The 20,339-nt window shown below is 42.7% G+C and overlaps 1 protein-coding gene across 1 annotated transcript in view; it reads left to right on the plus strand.

The window, feature by feature from the left end:
* Positions 1 to 15,366, plus strand: part of PLCG2 (phospholipase C gamma 2) — a 150,132-nt gene extending 134,766 nt beyond the window's left edge. The window contains exons 31-33 of the mRNA XM_030863240.2: positions 807 to 895; positions 10,235 to 10,419; positions 11,114 to 15,366. Of these exons, the coding sequence (XP_030719100.1) occupies positions 807 to 895; positions 10,235 to 10,419; positions 11,114 to 11,156 (317 nt within the window). The 3' untranslated portion in view covers positions 11,157 to 15,366. The remainder of the gene's footprint in view (positions 1 to 806; positions 896 to 10,234; positions 10,420 to 11,113) is intronic.
* Positions 15,367 to 20,339: the final 4,973 nt, after the last annotated feature.

The raw sequence follows: 20,339 nt of genomic DNA on the forward strand, positions 1-20,339 counted from the left end.
ATTTTAAGGGAAACAAACATATGCATAGGCTATTTTGGAAAGATACTGTTAACAGTGGTTCCTTCTGGAATAAGGGGTTATGAGTGGGTGGAAGCGAGACTTTCATTTCTACTGTGTATTCAGTTATACTACTTCATCAAAACAAGCAAACCAACCAACTTTGAGAGGTGTTGCCTTAAACATTACTTAATGGGGAGGGGTGGGGGGAATTCAGCCCCACCTCAACCCTCTCCTAAATAAAAAGAAACATTTAAAAGACCGTCAGACACAGGTCCTAATTGTAAATTGGGAATGGGTTTTAGAGGAGAATGATCAATGCTGCTCTGAACTGCCAGGGGACAGGAAGATTTCTTCCCCTTGGAAATCTTTAAAGAGAAAACACTCCCTCGTCCTAAGCTTTGTAAAGGGCTAAGTGCGGAAACTGAATGTGGGGATTCATTACTCCTTTGAGTCTTTGGCCTCATCAGGAGTATTTAAGGAACTGAAACGACAGCTGTAGTCGCTCTGAATTCAATGTGCAATGTTCTGTGGGTTTTAATTCGCTCTGAGTGAGTCATTTTCATTTCTAGATGACGGGTATTTTTAACTTCACTTCTCCGGATGGACCTGTCAGTCAAGGCTGTGTTCTGCAGCCTCCCTCCCCAGCCATCAGGGTGGGACCTGTGGCATCCAGGAAGGAAGTCAGCCCCCAGCATGGGGCACTGACTCCTCTGCTCCTTGTACTGGGTATGTGATCCCTGGGTACTCCAAGAAAGCAAAGGTGTGACATTAACTGCCTGCCTTGGTGTTGTTTCTCCACTCTGCAGGATTTAGATCTGTTCCCCTGAAGAACGGCTACAGTGAAGACATGGAGCTGGCTTCCCTCCTGGTTTTCTGTGAGATGCGGCCAGTCCTGGTGGGTGGAGACCCTCCAGCTGGGGTGCCCTGAGCTACGTATGTCTGCTGGTGGGGTGGAGGCGACCAATGAGTGTGGCTGAGGGGCTTGGAACACGTGGAGGATTATCTAGCCAAACATGCCACGTCATAAAAGAAGGGTTCCTTTTAGCTACAGATCTCCTCCGAGGTCCTAGGGTTTTCCTTCCAGCGGCCTTTCTTCTGGCAGGATGCTATATGATTCTGTGAAGAGGTTGTGTAGTTGGAAAGGGAGAAGCTCTTTGGAAGTTCTTTGGTTTCATTTTAGCCAGAGCCAGGCAAGACAGTGCTCTTCTAGGTAAACGCATCTTCCCTGCGTGCTTTACCTCACCTGTTGGTTTACCTCACCTTCCGAAGGTCTGCAAGCATCCAGCAAAGCTTTGTCATGGCTTGTCCTGGGGAAGGGAATTCATGGACCTCAAGTTCCCACAGCGAGCGGCACTCCTTTTGTGGTTCTGTGTGCTGTTGGTGGAGCCTGCCTTCTTGTTCTTTCGGTTTGCAGCAGCCTTGAAGACACTTATTCTCTCCTTTGGTTAACCAGTTTGGGTAGGCTGGATGGAAAGGGCTTGGCCTCCTTGAATTATGAAAGAGGATGAGATAAGGTGGGTGAGGACCAAGGTTAAGAACGCAGCACCGAGGAGTGGGGAGTTCCGGTCTTGGGTTTGATGGTATGTATTGTGATTCTAGAGCTTCCGAGTCTCTGTGACGGCCTCTCTTATAGAACGAACCCCACTAGGCCCCATATGTGGCCAGTACAGTCTCCCAAGGTCTTTCCACTCCCCTAACCACAACACTCAGCATGGGCTGGGTGAATCTGTGCTCGCCCCAGTTCTCTTGGGAGAACCTGGAAAACCCGGAGGGCTGACGTGGGCTTGGTCAGTGTTGCATACCTCGTTTTATTGCGCTTTGCAGATACTGCGTTTTTTTAAACGAATTAAAGGGTTATGGCAACCCTGTGACCAGCAAGTCTGTTGGCACCGTTTTTCCAACAGCATTTGCTCTCTTCTTGTCTCCGTCTCACGTTTTGGTAATTTGCATATTTCAAACTCTTTCATTATTACTGTATTTGTTATGCTGATCAGTGATCTTGGCTGTTATTACCATGACTTGTTCAGATGACGGTTAGCATTTTTTAGCAATAAAGTATTTTTAGTTAAGGTAGGTACATTGTTTTTTAGACATAGTTAATATAGTACAGTGGAAACGTGACTCTTACATGCACAAGGAAACCAAAAAATGTGTGTGACTCGCTTTACTGCACTATTCACTTTATTGGGATGGTCTGGAACCCAACCTGCAGTATCTCCCAGGTGCGCCTGTAGAGCTGAGCACCGTCCAGTGGGGAAGAGAGAAGGCAAGGAGGGGGATGCCTTTGAACAGCCATAGTCATCGCCCATGCAGTTAAAAGCCTAACGTTAGGTTTTCTGCATAGCTGTTTGTTTGCCTTCCGTTCAGTTTTGATAACCTTGATAGTTTCAAAAGCATTTTAGAAGCATCAAGGTGGAAGAGGATGCAAAAATACCAGGCACAGTAGGTGGGGCCAAAGAACCTCAGTGACAGTTTGTTGGTATAAAATAAGCTCGTGATGATGAAACTGTCAGAAAAAGATAAGGGGACGGATAATGAAGGTTTTCCATTTTGAAACACACTTTAAATGTTATAGCACTTTGGACTCTGTCAAAGTAAATGTAATGTTTATATGAAGATCAGTTTTCACTTGAGCCTTAAATTATGGATCCAAAAAATGACCTTTCATGATTCGAAGTGATAGAAATGCTCAACATGAAAGTTTTTTTTTTTTTTTTTTTTTTTTTTTTGCGGTACGTGGGCCTCTCACTGTTGTGGCCTCTCGCGTTGCGGAGCACAGGCTCCGGACGCGCAGGCTCAGCGGCCATGGCTCACGGACCCAGCCGCTCCGCGGCATGTGGGATCTTCCCGGACTGGGGCACGAACCCACGTCCCCTGCATCGGCAGGCGGACTCTCAACCACTGCGCCACCAGGGAAACCCGACATGAAAGTTTTATATACGTTCCTCCCTTTCCTGGTAGTCCTCGTTGAGCATTCGTCTACACACTGCTCTACAAAGCTGTCGTTAAACAACCTGGAAGCATTATAAAGAATTTAAATGACTAGGTAGCACCGGCGGCAGATGCAATTAGTGTATTTAAAAGAAAATGTATTTATCCAGCTTTGACTTCCTTAATGAGGGAAGCTTCTGCTGGGGAGGCCACTGAGAGGGTGGGGGGAAGAGGGGGCTTTGTGTGGGGTTCCCAGGGGAAAAGCTGTCTGAGTACGTGCAGGTTTCATCTTTGCTACTGCTTCCCGAGCTTTTATTTAATTCCACACCTGTCACCTGGTTGTAAGCCATTCACAGGCACCATCTGGCCTGTGTGCCCCACACTGTGATGAGAGGTGTGTGTTTGGGACACCTGGGTGCCCAAGGTCAAACCACGTTTTATTTATCATGTATCCTCTGTGACGCCAGGCACACTCTCTGGTAAACAGCTTCCAGAAAGCCTTGTCTGAGCAAAGAATGGATCCAGTGCGAGCTGAGATGGAGTTTACTCGTGAAACACTGGCTGCGATAAGAGTTTAAAGCCCCCAGAAAGCTGTCAGTAAGCACGTTGAGCCCTTTCTGAAGAAGCCATTTAAATGTCACAATCACTTATCAATTCTGTTACTCTGTTAGCTGTATATATGGTTTACAGAGGGTCTTTTTAACACCATTTTATTACCTATGATACTTAATTTGAGAAGTAGGAAAACGAAGGAAGGGGGAGGTTGAAAAAAATCCCATAAACCACCTGTACATAACTACTGCTAGCATTTAGATATCTTTCCTTTGCCTGATAATTTTTTGCGTATGGTATTTTCATAGTTGGATTCATATAATATGAATATGTGCCCTTTATTCACTTCACAGATGATGCTAAGCATTTTTCCATATTCTTACCATTTTCAAAGCCATTAATGCCTGTTTCATCAGGTGGAGGTCCCTAATTCACTTAGCCTTTCTCCCACTGACGGACAGTTAGGTGGTTTGCACCTTTTTACTTTATAATAATGAAGGTCTTCATATAACATTGATTAAAAATTACTTCCTGAGGCTAGCTACTTCGCAATGGAATGGTAGGTCAAAGAGGAAAATAAAAGACCATATATTTTTGGATACATGTCGAATTGTGCGCTCTGGAAGTAAACAGTTTCTTTTAAGTTGATGTGTATTATATGCAATCCTGCCCTTAATTGAAAACGGCCTCCTTCACTCAAATGATCTAGACTTGTGAGATTCAGAAGAATGGAGCAGGAGAAATACGGAAGCTTGAATAGTCACCCTAATTATTATCGCCGGGCAAGCTAGCAGTATCCGGAGGGTACGTTTGAGAAAACTGGCAGCCCCAGGATCTCTGAGTACAGATCCCGGGGTCGTCAGCGCTCACCTTCATGCTGGGTGGGAGCTAAGGTACAAGGGGTAGAGTAGCCTAGTTGGAAAGACCAGGGTCTGTGGTTCCCAGCAAGGCTCATCCAGAGCCGACGTGTGGATTCACACATATCCCTCTGGAGAAGGGCTGCGGGGCACACTGAACTCCCGGAGGATGAGTAGGGGGTGCTGCACTCGGGAGCTGAGCTGGACCTGGCGTTGGACATTGGGAAAGACTTCTTTACAGTCGGGAGACCTGGAGACAGAGAGAAAGGCCCTCCTCGTGCCTCAACAGCCAGAGCTGGACCAGTGCTGCTCCCAAACAGCAGAAACCAGGTGCCTCCACTGTGTCCCAGTGCCTTGGTGGGACTGCTGCACATACAGAGCCGTGAGCATGCAGTGGAAAACCAGGCAGTAGCGACTAGGAAAGACCAGGTGAATACCCGGTACAGGTGCCTGGCAGTTGAACTAGAGCTGCTGGAAGCATCTTATGAGAACCCTAACACATCAGTGCTTTATTTGGAGGTACATTAAAGCTCTAAAAAAGACCTTCTGGAATTTGAAACCAAAAAAAAAATTATCTTTTGAATTTAAAAATTCAGTACATAAACAGAGCCACATTAGTCCACTCAACGACCAGCAAGCTACAGTGCTGGACACCCTATGCCAAACAACTAGCAAGAGAAGAACACAATCCCACCCGTTAGCAGAGAGGCGGCCTAAAATCATAATAAGGTCACAGACACCCCAAAACACACTACCGGACATGGTCCTGCCCACCAGAAAGACAAGATCCACCAGAACAAACAAATGAAGAGGAAATAGGCAGTCTACCTGAAAAAGAATTCAGAGTAATAAAAGTAAAGATGATCCAAAATCTTGGATACAGAATGCTGAAAATACAAGAAACGTTTAACAAGGACCTAGAAGAACTAAAGAGCAAACAATGATGAACAACACAATAAATGAAATTTAAAATTCTCTAGAAGGGATCAATAGCAGAATAACCGAGGCAGAAGAACGGATAAGTGACCTGGAAGATAAAATAGTGCAAATAACTACCACAGAGCAGAATAAAGAAAAAAGTATGAAAAGAATTGAGGACAGTCTCAGAGACCTCTGGGACAACATTAATTGCACCAACATTCGAATTATAGGGGTCCCAGAAGAAGAAGTGAAAAAGCAAGGGTCTGAGAAAATATTTCACGAGATTATAGTTGAAAACTTCCCTAATACGGGAAAGGAAATAATCAAGTCCAGGAAGCACAGAGGCCCATACAGGATAAATCCAAGGAGAAACACACCAAGACACATACTAATCAAACTATCAAATAAAATACAAAGAAAAAATATTAAAAGCAGCAAGGGAAAAACAACATACAAGGGAATCCCCATAAGGTTAACAGCTCATCTTTCAGGAGAAACTCTGCAAGCCAGAAGGGAGTGGCAGGATATATTAAAGTGATGAAAGGGAAAAACCTACAACCAAGATTACCCAGCAAGGATCTCATTCAGATTCGACGGAGAAACTAAAACCTTTACAGACAAGCCAAAGCTAAGAGAATTCGGCACCACCAAACCAGCTTTACAACAAATGCTAAAGAACTTCTCTAGGCAGGAAACACAAGAGAAGGAAAAGACCTCTAATAACAAATGCAAATCAATTCAATTAAGAAAATGGTAATGGGAACATACATATTGATAACTACCTTAAATGTAAATGGATTAAATGCTCCCACCAAAAGACACAGACTGGCTGAATGGATACAAAAACAGGACCCGTATATGTGCTGTCTACAAGAGACCCACTTCAGACCTAGGGACACATACAGACTGAAAGTGAGGGGATGGAAAAAGATATTCCATGCAAATGGAAATCAAAAGAAAGCTGGAGTAGCAATTCTCATATCAGACAAAATAGACTTTAAAATAAAGACTATTACAAGAGACAAAGAAGGACACTGCATAATGATCAAGGGATCGATCCAGAAGATGATGTAACAATGATAAATATTTATGCACCCAACATAGAAGCACCTCAATACAAAAGGCAAATGCTAATAGCCATAAAAGGGGAAATCGACAGTAACACGATCATAGTAGGGGACTTTAACACCCCACTTTCACCAATGGACAGATCATCCAAAATGAAAATAAGGAAACACAAGCTTTAAGTGATACATTAAACAATATGGACTTAATTGATATTTATAGGACATTCCATCCAAAAACAACAGAATACACTTTCTTCTCAAGTGCTCATGGAACATTCTCCAGGATAGATCATATCCTGGGTCACAAATCAAGCCTTCCATACCTTCCTAGATTAGTATAGATAACGGATTACCTACTTCATTGAGTCTGTATTTTTCCCATAAAACAACCTCGCTCTTGCATTTATTTTGTATTTGGGTTTACCAATTCAGCCATTTCTAAATTTATTTTCACTGATTCAGTCTTTCCTTAGCCTTTTGTTCTTTTTATTACTCCTTGTGTTTGGATACATAATTTATGTATTTCATTTGTGTGTGCTAATACAAATGGGACTGTACACAGGCTGTACACAGATAGATGGCCTGGGGCCAGTGGGATTCACTCTTCTGAAACACCCTTCATAAAAAAGAGATTTGGCTGGTGCCCAGGACTTAGGCCAGCAGTCAGCTGCTTGCTTGAGGGGATGGGATAAAAGGGTTAGTAGTATTCCTGAGAACCTAGAGCCCCAGACTATCACTGTAACACTGCTGGCCCTGCCCTTGGGAGTCCCCCATTTAGAGCATTCAGAAAACCAGATGCCGGTGTATAGACTGAAGGAGGAAAGAAACTTCCCATTCCAGATGAGCTTGCACATTAAAATTTTAACACTCAAGGAAAATAATGCTAATATATCTCACAAGCACAAAAGCAAGAGAATTGACTCCAGTGAATCTGAAAATAACTTTGAAATTTAAAAAAAAATTTAAAAGGGAACCCAGTGGATGCATGGATTTTAAAAAGAGCCGCCCTTCTTAAAATTAATCAGAAAACGTAGGAATGAAAGGACCAATAAAGAAATCACTGGAAAGACGAATCAAAAAGTCCTGAAAAAAGTTTTTAAAGATTAATAAGTAGGAAATTACAGAATGGGTACAGTTAAGGAAAGAATTAATAACTGTGAAGATTGTGTTTGGGGAATTTGCTTTAATACAGCAAGACAAGGTAAAAATACTAAAAGAGCAAAAAAAAAAAAAAAAGCGTAAAATGAGAAGCTCCAACATTGGAATAACCATGGCTGAGAATGTTCCAGCATTGAAGAGACAAGCATCCTCCAACTATAAACAGAGCAGTATAGAGACCCACATTCAGGCTGAAATGGCAGAATACAGAGTAAAGAGAAAATTATAAAAGAAAAGACAGATTAACTACAGACGACTGACACATAACAGCAGTGCTTCCATGTATAGCAATAGCAGCCTGAAGACTAAGGGATACCTTCAACATGCCTTAGATACACAGCTGTGGGTCTAGATATTCTACATCCTAAGAGCTACCATTCAAGAGCGAGGGCAAAATGAAGGTATTTTCAGAAATGCAAAGACAGATAATTTAGTACTAATAAGCTTTGCTAAAAGAATGACCATGGTAAGCAAGAAGGAATGTAATGCAAGAAGCAATGGTGAGAAAAATTGGTAAGATACGTGTATTAGAAAACAGAAATAACCATTGACTTGGAAAAGAAAAACTAAATTTTTGTGACAACTCAGACTCAACAGAAAGCCAGGAAATAATTATCACAAAATTCTAAGAGGGAAGGAGGGAGTCTTGATTGGGAGGGGTACGTAGAGTAGACCATGCTCTGTTTCTTGACTTGCTGGTGTCTCCATAGCTGTTTGCTTTATAGTTATTCACTAAACTGTATATATGTTTTACGTACTTTTCTGAATGTATGTTGTATCTCATACGACTAAATTATATCACAGCTGTAAATGCTTTGGGATTCAGAAAAGGAGACAAAGGCCTGCAATTTTAAAAGCATTAGTGGAAAAGGTGTATATATATTTTTTACATCCTTATTGGAATATAATTGCTTTACAATGTTAGTTTCTGCTGTATAACAAAGTGAATCAGCCATATGCATACATATGTCCTCATATCCCCTCCCTCTTGAGCCTCCCTCCCACCCTCCCTATCCCACCCCTCTAGGTGGTCACAAAGCACCGAGCTGATCTCCCTGTGCTATGCGGCTGCTTCCCACTAGCTATCTCTTCTACATCTGGTAGTGTATATACATCAGTGCTACTCATCATTACACATATGAAAGCAACATAAGTTGTTTTCTTCTAGGCGGAGAGCAGGTGAAAAGAGACCATTTGTAGTACAGCGTGAAGACTTCAGTGTGGCTTTCGTTTTGTTTTAGTTTTAATAGGAGGGAAAGCTGGTCTCCTTGAGGAAGGATAAACGTTTAAGACAAGTCACTATGGACCCTTGCCAGTGCCTCACTCAGTACGTTGAATCAGTTACCAAGAACTACCCATTTTACCTCCACTCCTTATGCAAAGACAATCATCGTTTTACTCCTCGGCACTGTGCCAGTGGCTAGAATAACCTTTACCATCTCTCTCCCCACTCTCCAAAGTCAGAGGCTACCTGTTACCCCGGGGATATCCATGATGGTTTGTTAGGTCGTTAAGGTGAGAAAAAAATTTCAGACCAAGCTATGGTCTAAGCCACGTTTTATAAAAGTAAATGACAAAAGCAGCCCACTTGTGTATATGGATGCCCGTTTTTAGCCCTGGAGTCTCTCGACCTACTGCACCAGTGGTAACAGCCACTAGACCCACCCCCTGAGTAGCCATCCTTTGCACAATAGACAGAGACCTTTTAAAAACATCAGTGAGGCAACACACCCTCCTCCTCCCATGCTGAAATACAAACACCTTACCCGATAAGATTTTTTTTTCCCCTTAGCATAATGGGGGGAATATTTTGGCTCGGACAACTGCGGGGTTTAGGAGTAGGGCTTGTTACAGTCATGGCTGGATCCAGGTGCTCTCCCAGTGGCTCTGTTTCCCTCTCCTTCTCGACGTGATAGCAAAGGGACCGCTAGCAACTGGAAACAATCATCAGTCTTTCCACTGATCCCCAAGAAAAGAAACTTGCTTTTTACCAAGAGCACTGACCAGAGGCCCAGGGCTGCTACCCATCTGCCTGGTTTGGGTCACACGCTGGAGGCGGCGGTGACAGGGGAGTCATCATTACTGGCCAGAGTGACAAGCCCATCTCTGGGGGTATAGCCTAATGTTTCCCTGCCTCTTTTTGCCACAGCGGGGGTGACAAGTTTATTGAGCTATAATTCGTATACCGTACATTCCACCCACTTAAAAGCATACAGTTCAGTCGTTTTTAGTCTATTCAGCGTTGTGTAACCATCATCATGACCAGTTTGGGAATATTTTCATCACCCCAGAAAGCAACTCCTGCTCATTAGCTGTCTCCACTCACTCCAGCCCCCAGGCCACCACTAATCTACCTCCCATCCAGGCTGCCCTCTGCCTCACCTGCTGTGTTCCACTATAAGCACAGAGCCTTTGCATTTGGATGAGAGCCAGAAGGTGACACAGACCCACGAAAAAACAGATTTGATTAAGAAACAGGATCAGCGGGCAGTGCATTTGTTATTTCAGTGTTTCACAGTAAAGCTCCCCCTCCTCGAGAACCAGAGTTTCTAAACCGCTTGCTTCCTGTGGAGTAAGTGACTGCAAGTTTATCTTTGGTTGAAAGAGGCCCTAGATTTTCTGGGAAGGTCCCAGCAGATGACAGGTCTGCCCTGTGCTCCCTTCCCTCACACCCTCCAGGTGCCATGCCCCACATCCTGGTTTGGAGGACACTGTGCCCACATGGTTGTTCTCACCTCTGTTCTCCAGGAGAGCGAAGAGGAGCTTTACTCCTCCTGCCGCCAGCTGCGGAGGCGGCAAGAAGAACTGAACAACCAGCTCTTTCTGTACGACACACACCAGAACTTGCGCAGCGCCAACCGGGATGCCCTGGTCAGAGAGTTCAACGTCAACGAGAACCAGCTGCAGCTGTACCAGGAGAAGTGCAACCGCAGGTGGGTCAGCCCCCCGCCCGCAGACCCTGTAGCCACTGTGATGCTGGGCCCTAGGGCCAGGGCTGCGGGAAAGCCTCCATCTTTAGAAATCCTGACACCCTTGCCTCTACTTCTCTTTGCTCCATCAATTACTTACAGTTAGAGCTTAAGCATCTGCACCTTCCCTAAGCCGAACTGTCCTCATGAGAGGGACACTTGAGTGTCAGAGTGCAAATAAGCCACGACCACTACTGTTTAAGGAACGCTTCCGGACTTCCCAAGCATGGGCTAGTCCAATGGTTCCTAAATCGAAACAGAATCCCTCCCCTCCGCAAGAAGGGATGCTTTGAATTGTGCTACGGACGCGTAAGGAGGGCCAGCCAAGTGTGCCAGGCAGTCCTGCTCCACCAAGAGCTATCGTCAAGAAAACGCCAGCAGCAACCTCTGTTGCAAACAGCATGGAGACTCCTTACCATGTTACTTCCATTTCCTCTTGACCACGCCTACACGGTAGCAGTGACCCCAGGACAACGACCAGTGAGGAAACAGATCCACGGAAGTTACGTGTCTTTGCCAGGGACTCACTTCTCCCAACTCTGCCCTGTACCCTGCAGCCCCGAATATCCTGCACATGTGTGGACAGAGAAATGTCAGAGTTCAGCACGTGGCCCATGTCCTAGACTAATGGATGACGGTGAAATCTGTTTCATTTCAGGTTAAGAGAGAAGAGAGTCAGCAACAGCAAGTTCTACTCATAGAAGCCGGGCTCCATGTGTAAAGGTGTCGTGTGTGCGCGTGTGTTTGCATGTAGGACTGTGTGCTCTCTTCGGACCCTGGGAACATGCTCATGTGTGACGTCATCCTCTCCTCAAGCCTGTCAGCGAGATGACGTTTCTGAAGTCGACCCAAGTGGCATGAGTTGGGGTAATTTCCTGGTAACTTTCTCGACTTGGACAATTTCTTAACTTATAGTCTCTATAGAGGACCCCCAAAACCTGCTCACATTCGGCCTCTCGTGTTCCAGACCTCACTGAATAAAAGCAATGCAACTCTTGATCGGTTAGAGCTTCTGTGCACGACCTGTAGAGTGAGCAGGATTCCTTCCCTGGCCCCTAAAGACCCAGGTAACTGACTTCCACAGAAGATGAGCCCCATCTCTAAGGAACTAATTCATTAGATTCTGGAAACGATTTGAACACCCTTAAGGCCATCAGAATTTACCAGGGTCCAGAGAGGAGCCCTAGCCTTGCCCCGGGTCAAAGCACTTTAACTACCACCAGCAGGCTGAACCGACCTGCTGCCATACACGACACGGGGCTGGGGGTGGAGCCCATCCATTAAGACAGAGACTTGCTTCGCGACTGGGGCAGTGGGGGGTCAAGTGGGGCCTCTTTGATTTACAGAGCTGATCAGAGCCCCTGAAGGCGCGGCCAGCTTCTCACTCACCCCTGCTCCGTCCACTTATGAGCTGGCTGCATAGCCACAGGGAAGTTCCGGGTCTGCAGCTGTCCACAGGCAAGAGGTCACTCACTGCTTAAACGGCGTGATACAGGATAGGCTCTCTGGATTATCCAGTTTTCTGGAGCAGTGAGCGAAGCCTTAGGAAACTACAGAAAATCTCAGATTCGGCCACCCACAAAGGGGCAGACCGACCTAGGACAAGATGATCCTCCTCTACATCTTGAGATGCAGTTTAATGATTTGTACAGTGTGATGCTTTAATAAGGCTTTTTCAAGGCGAGGATAGTGTGCGGGGGGTGGGGAGTGGTCCGTAGAGCCACAACTTGGTCAGAGGGAACTGAGAACTAACTTAGGAGACAAAAGGGAACTATGGGAAACAAGTGACTGATGGGGAGCCACAAACCAGCAGTCAGTCTGGTGGCTTTACTTGGATGGAACTGTGTCCTAGAAATCCACTCCGCCCACCCCTTATTATCCTGGGTTTAGCGTGCACGCATTAGCTGGAGAGTACCTTAAAGGCAGCCATGCTCTGTCTCATCAAAAGACCCCATCCCTCCATTCCACGCAAGTTCATCAAGTACTTCCATACACCAAGCACTGTGCCAAAGTCTGGGGGTTCCAGGTCTTAAAAAAATTAAGAAAAAAAAAGCCATGGTTACCGGTCTCATGGAACCTATCCATGTGCTTCTAAAAGAAATGCGTTTTATCTTCCATGAAGCCCTGAGTATACCTAACAGCCTCACCTTGGTCAGGCTGCTCTTATTACTTAGTTATTCCTTGAGTTGGAGTTGCTATTTTATTTGGCAGCCAGCAACTGAGGGAAGAACATTCCCGATGGTAGCAAATGTTCAAATCAACATTCAAGAAAGGTTAGATGGAAAAGACACTGAATTGAACACTGCATGGAGGGAATTTTCAGACTCTGTAGCCAGTGCCCCATTGGCTGTTGGCCAGGAAGCCACTGGAGCCTAATTATTGCACCTCCAGCCACAAGCCCCTTTTGGCTCCAGCATTACCTCTACAAGCTCAGGTGTTGATGTCATTACCTGTTTTCAGCTAGGGATGAATAAAAGACATAAACCTTCCACCTCACTCCATTTTAAAGCCAAAAGGTAAGACCAGGATCCCCTTTCTGCTTAAAATGGATTTTCTGCTACTGTGTCAAAAAAAATTAAGAAGTGGTAGCACAGAAGGCAGAAGCTAAGCATCTTTTCAGCTGCTATCTCGTAGAATCCATACCGAGCCATACTCATGCAGAGACAGAGCAGGCACATGAGAGGGTTTATACTCTCGATGGTGCTGGGAAGAACCCTCTCCCCTAAAACCGGCTCCTGCTCCTCTGTGCTACAGTGACTTGAATCCACCATTAGAGAATATTTGCTTTGGCACTACACTCTCCCCTTAATAGGGTAACACATTAATCTGGTTCTTGGTGGTGGGAGGATTCTCTAGGTTGAGACACAAAGAAAGTGAGGGGCCCAGATGCCACATAACCTAAGTATAAAATATCTAGCTGAGATTGTGGTTTAACAGCCATGTAATGAGCACAGCCAGTTCAGGTCAAGGAGAATCGTGATTGATAGGAACAACCTGAAATAGCAGGAACGTCGATGGAGTCAAGCCGTGATTGCCTATGAGTAAAATAGTCTTTATTCTAATTGATAAAGGAAATGGTGAACATCTGTTATTACGTGGAAATATAAATGGAGGAGGCTGGTTAGATCATTTGAGTTTGTGAAATTTAGGTTATAGAAAGTTAATTTCTCTACTGTAAGACTTGGCTATTCTAATGTGCACGGTGAAGAGGGGTATAGAATATCCCTTTCCCAAATTTGATCTGAGAACCCTTTTGCCAACAAACATCTTACGGGACTAGTTACAGTGGAATACATTTGAGGACCTGCTGCTCTATTAATTAAGAAGGCGACATAATCTAATAATTTATATGCTTTATGACACAGTTAAATAAAAACTAAACTTAAGCCCCCAAGGCCAATAATTTTTAAAGTGGGCCAGTCTTACCCCTAGCAATCTACCAGACCTTTCCAGGGAGTTAGTTTTAGGGGATCAATTTTCAGATCCTCCCCTTCCTACTGTACTCTTTCCTAAGATTCATCTGCCCGAGAAAATGCCCTTTTCTCTCCTTACCGAAGAAAACATCTTTCCCCATAGTCAGTCTGACTGTAGAGCATGACTCAAGATGTAAACATCAAAATATGTTGTTTGGAAAGTGAGAGCCTCTTTAACAGGATACAAATCCTTCCTTCTGCAATGCTGGTGGTTCCCAATTCTTTGCTTTCAACAAAATTGAAGGAACACCCAAGATTTCTGAGTATTTACTTTAGCACGTAGTTCTGAAGGAGTTGGAAGAATTCAGCTACGCTGCTGTCACATAATTCCTTCTGTTCCCATCTATCTCTGTGAAAGACCACCAATATTTCCATACATAAAATCGAAAAGGGAGAATAGAAGTGATACTGTACCATGACAATTCTAACAAAGATAATATTAATCTATACAGAGATGAAATAGTTGGAGGAAGAAGCCTTCTTCAGCTCCTTAAGTGATACATGGCCAATGAAATGTTACTGTGTTTAGTTAGTACTTTATTAAAATGTGCACCCTATTTGTTTATTAAACTCAGTCCAGAAGAAGTGTAGAATATGTAAGAGCCTTATGATGACAGGATATGTAATTTTGTTACAGATATGCAACTAAACAACATAAAAGCCAAGAATAATTGCGCTAAAATTTTGAGGGGGAAGTAGAATAAAAATACAAATTCAGTGAGTAAAAACGAAACATGTAGCATTTCCTACCATTAAAAAATTGCCTTGTTTAATTTTTTGAAAGGATGGTAGTGGCTACCACCTATTGTACTTAGAGCCTCTTGGCTAAATTTAAAGGGGATGTAACCGTTTTTGCAGCATCTACAACATGCAGACACTTCGATCCTTTGCAACTATTTAGGATGAGAAATTTGAGACATCAATTTGGAAATGTGTAAGGGCATACACCGGTTTTCAAAATTCACTGCTGAGGTCTCTGAACATAAAATTTTATAGTCGCTGATCTAGGGCCACTAAGGATGAGTCGTCTTTGGAAATAAGGACAGCTAAAAGGGGCTCTACTTCTTTTAAGTTTCAGAAGGAATGTAGCTGAACTTTCTACGTAGGTGACATCTAACTTTTTGGAGACAACCCTAAAAGCTATATTCTTGCCAACAGAAAGCTAATAGGTAGATTAAGAAATATGGAGAATTACAAAACTGGCGTTTGAAGAATACTCAGTGATTTGCCTCAGGCTTTTCATTCTCAAAATATTTTCTTCTTGAAGAGCCAGCTTCTACAGTGATCCTGTCTCAGAAGTGTCCATATTTCTTACTTTTTGCTAGGCTTTAAGAAGATGCATTTGTAAATGTGTTTCGTTATTAAAGCTTAATTTATTTTTTATGTAGTGTGTGCTTGTGTGTACACAGAAGATCGTGTGAATGAGTTACACAAACGTTGGCTGTTGTTAACGTGAAAGTTTAACGCTGTGTCACATTAAAAAAAAATAAAATTTGGTCTCATTGAATACAGCAATCTACCCAGAAGCATTTTGTTGTTATTGTTTTTAAGTGCTATTCACTTTTTTTGTTCTCCTAAAAACAAGAAATAGGTCAGTCACAAGATAGGTACAGTTACAATTCTCTTCAAACAATCAGTTTTTCTATCCTTTACTCTTTTCTCTAGGTTACTGGTCTTACTTTCAGCAAAAGCTCACTCTATGTAGAAACCCAAGTTTCTAAAACTAACACGTGACCACTCTGCAATTTGTCAGTCTTTGGAAGAATGCTCTGTGCTAGAGGGGCAATAATGTTACTAAAAACACCTGTATTTCTCGACTAAGTGATAGGGCACAGGAGAGCTGTCAGCCATTGTATTTTCTTGTCATCAAGTCCCGTGGGCAGGAAGCCACACTGTGTACCTTACAACTGTTTTATCCCCAGCCCTCATCCACTGATGACTGGACGAGTCACCCTGGTCCAAAAACTTGAGAACAATCTGTGACAAACCCTTGCACTTGAAGGTAAACAGGGAGGAGTAAAAAGCAAAGGAATTAGAACTGCTAAAAGGTCATTTTTTAAAAACAGATAAAATCATAACTCTCATAAAGATATAAAATTGAACACATGTCCAAAAATTTATTTAACTCCTTTATTAACAAAGGAACCAAGAAAATGTTACAACTGGTTCAAAGGAGAATTCAAAGAACAATACATGTTTAGGCTACCAGCTGTCCTGATTATCTGATTCTACACCTTCCACTGTGAGTAATTCAGATGATTCTTGCCCCTAGAAATGCAAATTGTGTCCAGTGGAAACTCAATTGATCATTGGCTGTGAGTCAGTACTCAGTTTTTGCCATTTATTTATTTATTTATATCTATTAAGCAAATTCATTTTAGCATCACCAATAGACACGAAATCTGACCCCTACTTACACCACACAAAAATCAAGCCCAGTTAGGGCTTCCCTGGTGGCACAGTGGTTAAGAATTCGCGTGCCAATGCAGGGGACACGGGCTCGATCCCTGCTCCAGGAAGATCCCACGTGCCGCAGAGCAACTAAGCCCGTGCACCACAACTACTGAGCCTGCACTCTAGAGCCTGCGTGCTGCAACTACTGAGCCTGCACGCCTAGACCCCGTGCTCCGCAACAAGAGAAGCCATCGCAATGAGAAGCCTAGGCACCACAACGAAGAGTAGCCCCTGCTCACTGCAACTGGAGAAAGCCCACGCTTAGCAATGAAGACCCAACACAGCCAAAAAAAAAAAAAAAAAATCAAGCCCAGTTAGATTACAAATCAAAATGGAGAAGATAAAACAGTAACAGTTGCAGAAGGCATTCACAATCTTAGAGTAGACAGCAGTTGCTTCAGCAGAACACCAAAAGCACTACTCCTGAAGGAAGACAAAATTAGACTCTGCTAGAGCTCAGAGCTGCTGTTTATCAGAACATATAATTAGTAGAATGGAAAGGCAAGCAACAGGATGGAAGAAGACATTTGTAACAATCTATCTGACAAAGAACCTCAGTCAAAATGTGACTCCATCCCTCTAAATCAATAACATAATTCATTAGGGAAAGGTGTATTTCATAAATAAGCACCTCACAAGAGTACATCCAAATGGCTGATAGGCAAATGAAAAGATGCTTACTCATTATCTGTAAGAGAAGATGCAAATCAAGACAATAAGATACCACTAATTGCTTACTGGAGTGGCAAAAACTGAAAAGCCTAACAATACTATCAATTGCTAGCAAGAATGTAGAGCAACTGGTTGTTCTGTAAATTGGTAGCAAACTACATTGTAAAGACGTTTGACTCTCTCTACTGAAGGTAACCACGTGCATACCCTATGACCAGCAATTCCACTCCTAAATACAGTTGGCCCTCAGTATCTGCGGGTTCCGCATCCGTGGATTCAACAAAACTTCAGGTAATGTACTATGTTTCCAATCCACACTGGCTGACTCTGCAGGAGCCGAATCCGTGGATAAGGCGGGCCGACTGTGAGACTTAAGCATCCTGGGAGTATTGTAGCACAGCAGGTCCTAAAACCAGTCCCCCACAGATGCTGAGGGACAACTGTATACCTACTAGAAGTGCATACCTATGCCTCCAAAGGACATGTACAAGACTGTCTGTAGTACTGTGATTCACACTAGGCAAAACCTGAAAGAGTTCTACTGTCCATCTACTGCACAACTGTTAAACTGTGTGTCTTTACACAATGGAGCAAACACAGCGACTACAAATCACTGAGCTGTAACAGCATGGATGGATCTCACAACTATAATTTGAGTGGAGGGAGCTACATACACTCAAAGATAGCAAAGGAAAAAAATGGAACAACACAAATTAGGAGGAGGACATGCAGGAAAATGCAGGCTATTTGAAAGATGGAATAGTATAAGGAGGTGAAATGGAATGGAGCTCAGCACATATACACAACATGGATACATTTAAACAATACAGTTTGAGAAAAGCGAAATGCAGAACCATGCATACCCAGTGATACCATTTATACACATTTAAAAAACGACATGCAAAACAATATTACATATTGCTTGTAACAGACATATGGATAGATAGGTAAACGTATACAAATGGACAGAGAGGAACATTCAAAAGTCAAGACAATGATTGTGTTGGAGGGAAGGCAGTGAGTGAGATAAGAAAAGGTGGTTTTAGCTCTATAGTGTGTTTTATTTCTTTTTTAAATATTGGAAGTGCTGCTCTGCTTGGTAGAAATGTAAAAGCAGGCTTGCTTACAAAGAACTTATACCGATCCTCCTCAAACTCTTCCTAAAGAATGAACAGGAAGGAACACTCCCAAAGACATTCTATGAAGCCACCATCACCCTGATACCAAAACCAAAGACACTACCAAAAAAGAAAATTACAGGCCAATATCTTTGATGAATGTAGTCCCCCAAATTCTCAACCAAACATTAGCAAACCGAATCCAACAACACTTAAAAATGTCATACACCAAGACCAAGTTGGATTCATCCCAGGGTCACCAGGATGGTTCAACACACACAAATCAATCAATGTGATACACCACATCAACAAAAGAAAGGACAAACACCACATGATCACCTCAGTAGATGCAGGAAAAGTATTTGACAAAATTCAACATCCATTCATGATAAAAACTCTTACCAAAGTGGGTATAGAGGGAACACATCTCAACATAATAAAAGCTTTTCATGACAAACCCACAGCCAATATAATACTTAAAAGCTGAAAGACTTCCCGCTAATATCTGGAACAAGACAAGGATGCCCACTCTCACCACTTCTTTTCAACGCAGTATTGGAAGTCCTAACCACAGCAGTCAGACAAGAAAAAGAAAGAAAAGGTATTCAAATTGGTAGGGAAGAGCTCATACTGTTATTATATGCAAATGACATGATACTACATACAGAAAACCCTAAAGACTCCACACAAATACTACTAGAACTGATAAATTCAGCAAGGTAGAAGGACACAGATTAACATACAGAAATTGGCTGCATTTCTTTACACTAAAAATGAATTATCAGAAAAGGAATGTAAACAAACAATCCCTTTTAAAATCAAAAAAACAATAAAATACTTAACGGAATAAACCTCACCAACGACGTGAAAGACGTATATGCCGAGAAATACGAAACGTTAATAAAGGAAATTAACGAGAATTCAAAGAAATGAGAAGATATCCCATGCTCCTGGATTAGAAAAATTAATATTTTTTAAATGGCAATACAATCCAAAGTAATCTATAGATTTCATGTGATCCCTATCAAATTACCCATGACATTTTTCACAGAACTAGAAAAAATAATCCTAAAATTTATATTGGACTATAAAAGACCCAGAATTGCCAAAGCAATCCTGAGGAAGTAGAACAAAGCAGGAGGGATAACCCTCCCAGACTTCAGACAATACTATGAAGCTAGGGTAATCGGCACAAAAACAGACGTATGGATCCATGGAACAGAATAGGGAGCCCAGAAATAAACACACACACCTACACTCAATTGTTCTTCCACAAAGGAGGCAAGAATATAAAATGCGAAGAAGACAGTCTCTTCAGCAAGTGGTGCTAGGAAAGTTGGACAGCTGCATGTAAATCAATGAACTTGGAATACACGCTCATACCATGCACAAAAATAAGCTCAAAAAATGGCTTAAAGACTTACACGTAAGATATGACACCATAAAACTCCTAGAAGAGATCATAAGCAAAACAGTCTCTGACATAAAGTGTACCAATGTTTTCTTAGGTCCATCTCCCAAGACAAGAGAAATAAAAACAAAAAATAAACAATGGGACCTAATCAAACTTACAGGCTTTTGCATAGCAAAGGGAACCATGAAAAAGACAACATATGGAATGGGAGAAAATATTTGCAAATGAGGGGAGAAGACAAGGGCTTAATTTCCAAATTATACAAACAGTTCATACAACTCAACAACAAAAAAACAAAAAACCCAACTGAAAAATATGCAGAAGACCTTAACAGATATTTCTCCAAAAAAGACACACAGATGACCAGTAGGCACATGAAAAGATGCTCACCATCACTAATTATTAGAGAAATGCAAATCAAAACTACAATGAGGTACCACCTCACATCAGTCAGAATGGTTGTCATTAAAAAGTCTACAAATAAATGCTGGAGAGGGTGTGGCGAAAAGGGAACCCTCCTACGCTGCTGGTGGCAATGTAAATTGGTACAGCCACTGTGGAGAACAGTATGGAGGTTCCTTAAAAAACTAAAAACAGAACTACCATAGGACCCAGCCATCCCACTCCTGGGCAGATACCCAGACAAAACAATAATTCAAAAAGATACATGCAACCCTATGTTCATAGCAGTGCTATTTACAATAGCTACAACACGGAAATAACCTAAATGTCCATCGACAGATGAATGGATGA

The sequence above is a fragment of the Globicephala melas genome, chromosome 19, assembly GCF_963455315.2.
Source record: "Globicephala melas chromosome 19, mGloMel1.2, whole genome shotgun sequence".
Lineage (NCBI taxonomy): Eukaryota > Metazoa > Chordata > Mammalia > Artiodactyla > Delphinidae > Globicephala > Globicephala melas.